This window comes from Lotus japonicus, chromosome 2 (assembly GCF_012489685.1).
Source record: "Lotus japonicus ecotype B-129 chromosome 2, LjGifu_v1.2".
Taxonomy (NCBI): domain Eukaryota; kingdom Viridiplantae; phylum Streptophyta; class Magnoliopsida; order Fabales; family Fabaceae; genus Lotus; species Lotus japonicus.
This window is the reverse complement of record NC_080042.1, coordinates 28,203,098-28,205,897: the sequence shown is the minus strand read 5'-3', so window position 1 is coordinate 28,205,897 and position 2,800 is coordinate 28,203,098. Positions and strand designations below refer to the sequence as shown.

At 47.8% G+C, this 2,800-nt stretch overlaps 1 protein-coding gene across 1 annotated transcript; it reads right to left on the bottom strand.

The window, feature by feature from the left end:
* Window positions 1-769: 769 nt before the first annotated feature.
* LOC130736297 (uncharacterized) lies at window positions 770-2,455 on the bottom strand. The gene has a single exon (XM_057588138.1). The coding sequence runs from the start codon at window positions 2,453-2,455 to the stop codon at window positions 770-772; it is 1,686 nt and encodes a 561-aa protein (XP_057444121.1).
* Window positions 2,456-2,800: the final 345 nt, after the last annotated feature.

Sequence of the window (2,800 nt, the reverse complement as noted above, 5' to 3'; positions counted from 1 at the left end):
TGCTATGTATATACCTTAGGGTAGGCAATACATAACTTATATGTATATATATATACAACATATATATATACCCCCTTTATCGCATGTTGATTGTATATCTATTGTATTCTGTAAGTTGACCCTAGCACCTTGGCTTTGTTTGTATGTTTGTGTTTGGGCGGTCGGCCTGCTGCCAGGCGTCCGTCAGCCGGTTCGTGATGATTCGTTGTGCGGGAAAGACCCGGAGCGAAATGACTATTATTAAAGCTTTCGACGAGGACCCGGACTACATGCCTGATCGAGGGAGGGTCGATGATAGTAGTGTGGGATATGGGTGGTTAGAGTCTTTTGAGTTGGTTGTTACTGTAATAGCTCTGATTCGTTTTGCTTTTGGGACAGGGTAGGTTCCCGACGCATGGCTTTTGTGTGGTTCTCTTACTGAGGGATCACAGTGAGTCAGTCGGACCATAGGGGTCTTTGCTTAGGCCATTTTGAGGCCGACTTTCTCCTAGTGGTTTGTAATTATAATTTTTCTCACTTACACTTCTGGGTCTGTATATATTTGCCTACGGGGCACACTGCTTTGGAGTCACTGCGAGTGCGCGTGACGTGGAAGTGCAGCTGAGGCTGTACATGTTTATATTTGATGTATATTGGTTAGCTTAGTGGTTGGGCTATGTCTTTATTTTCTATTGCTTGATTTAAAAGGAATCAAACGGAAAAAAAAAATTACCTATTTATCGCGTGGAGTTATTTTTTGTTACTAAAGTGACACCTGGAAATTGGGGTGTTACACTGCCAACTCCGTTGTGGCCATACGATAAGGTGCCATTGATATTGGTCCAGTACCGGGCACAATGTCAATAGAGAACTCCGTCTCTCTGACTGGTGGCAAACCGGGTACATCTTCGGGAAACACATCGACATACTCCTGTACCACCAAGATATTGCGCACATCACCATCATGTTTTGCTTCGGCAACGATAGAGTTCACATACGCCGTTGAACCCTTCCCCAGGTTGTACGAATTTAAGTAATTCGTAACGCCGGGATCTGGGAATACTACCGCCTTGTTAGCACAATCTAAGAGCACGCGATATTGCGCTAACCAATCCATTCCCAAAATCACATCCAGCTCCCTGAGCCCTAAACAGACGAGGTTCGCAAGGAACTTCCGATCCTCGTAAACCAACAGACATTGTAAGCATGCCGTGCGTGTAACTAATCGATCAGCGGCAGGGGTTGTCACCACCAGATCGAAAGGTAGGTCAGCAGTCGGTTGCCCTAACTTCTTCACACAATCCTCAGCAATGAATGAGTGCGTAGCACCCGAATCAAATAAAACCATTAGTGATGTTCCAGCAATAAGACACGTACCCTGGATAAGGTCATCAGTAATAGCAGCCTGTTCTCCTGAAATAGCAAAGACACGACCTGGAGCAGATGGTCGTCTCCCTCTGGTAGTATTCAGCACTGGCTCGGTCTTGGCCGCACTCGGGCAATTCCTCTCCACATGACCTGGCTTTCGGCATCGCCAGCATACAATCTCCTTGCCACACTCGTTGGCATAGTGTCCCTTCTCATTACACTTGTAGCAGGTCACGTCCTCTTTTGAAACAGGGGCTGCTCCCCTCACAGCATTTGGTCCTTGAGCGGCTGGGCGCTGGTACGGCTTTCTCATTGGCGCCTTGCCTTTGTCAAACTTCCCCACTGATCTCTGCCCACTGTATCTCCCCGATTGATTCTGTCCCGGGCGTACTGATCCTCCGTTCTCTGGGCGGCCTCTCTGCCTGTTTTCCATAGCCTCGACTTCACGGGCCTTCTCCACTAGCTGTTGGTAGACCCTGATTCCCAAAGGCCTCACAGCCTTCTCAATTTCTTTCCTCAACCCTCGCATGAACCTGTTGCATAGGTAAGCCTCATCCACCTGGTTCTGGAAGAATCGAAAGTGTTTGGATAGGGCTTCCAAACGTGCAGCGTACTCTCCCACAGAGGTAGGTCCTTGCCTCAAGCTGAGGAACCTGTTCTCCATTTCTTCCCTTGCTGTTTCCGGGAAGTACTTATCCATGAAAGCCTTTCTGAAAGACTCCCAAGTGATGGCCTCATGGTTGGCCGTCATCAGCTGTCTGGCACTACGCCACCAGTACTCAGCATCACCCTTCAGCATAAAAGTGGCCAAGTTGACCTTCTCGGCACCCGGGGTATGGAGTGCCTCAAAGATCTTCTCCATCTCCTGAACCCATAGATCAGCCTTTTCGGGTTCAGCTTCGCCCTGGAACTTGGGCGGTGCGTGCCGGTTGAAATCTGTTCTCATGCGAATCTGATCTTGAGCCAATTCCCTCTCGCCTCGCTGAGCTCTCCGAGCTTCCTCCTCTGCTCTCCTATTATTCTCTTCTGCCTCTCGCTGAGCCTGGGCTGCAGTCTGGGCAGTAGTAACGGCGACCTGCTGGGCGACGACCTGCGCCAGCTGGGCCATAGCCTGGGCCAACAGAGCGTTAGTTGTAAGACCCAAGTTTTTAAGCTTAGGATCAGTGGAAGAGATTTCCATTTACGATTAGGGTTGATGTATTGTGAAGGGAAACCTGAACTAGAGTTTACCAAATGAAATAAATTTATGAAGGAGAAAGTTCAGGAAAAGTCAAAGGATTACATCATGATCGATAAAAGTTATAGCACGATCGTTATACGCTTAAACCTAGGTCAGAAACCCTAGTATATAGCTGATTTTCACTTTTAGGCACGACGGAAGTTAATTCCAAAAATCTTCAGAGAAATGTTAGAACTTCTCTTTTTCCATATATCACAATCGTTTCGAGGCGAA

Coding starts and splice junctions, on each gene's coding strand:
- LOC130736297 (XM_057588138.1), bottom strand. CDS start 2,455: ATGGCCCAGCTGGCGCAGGTCGTCGCCCAGCAGGTCGCCGTTACTACT.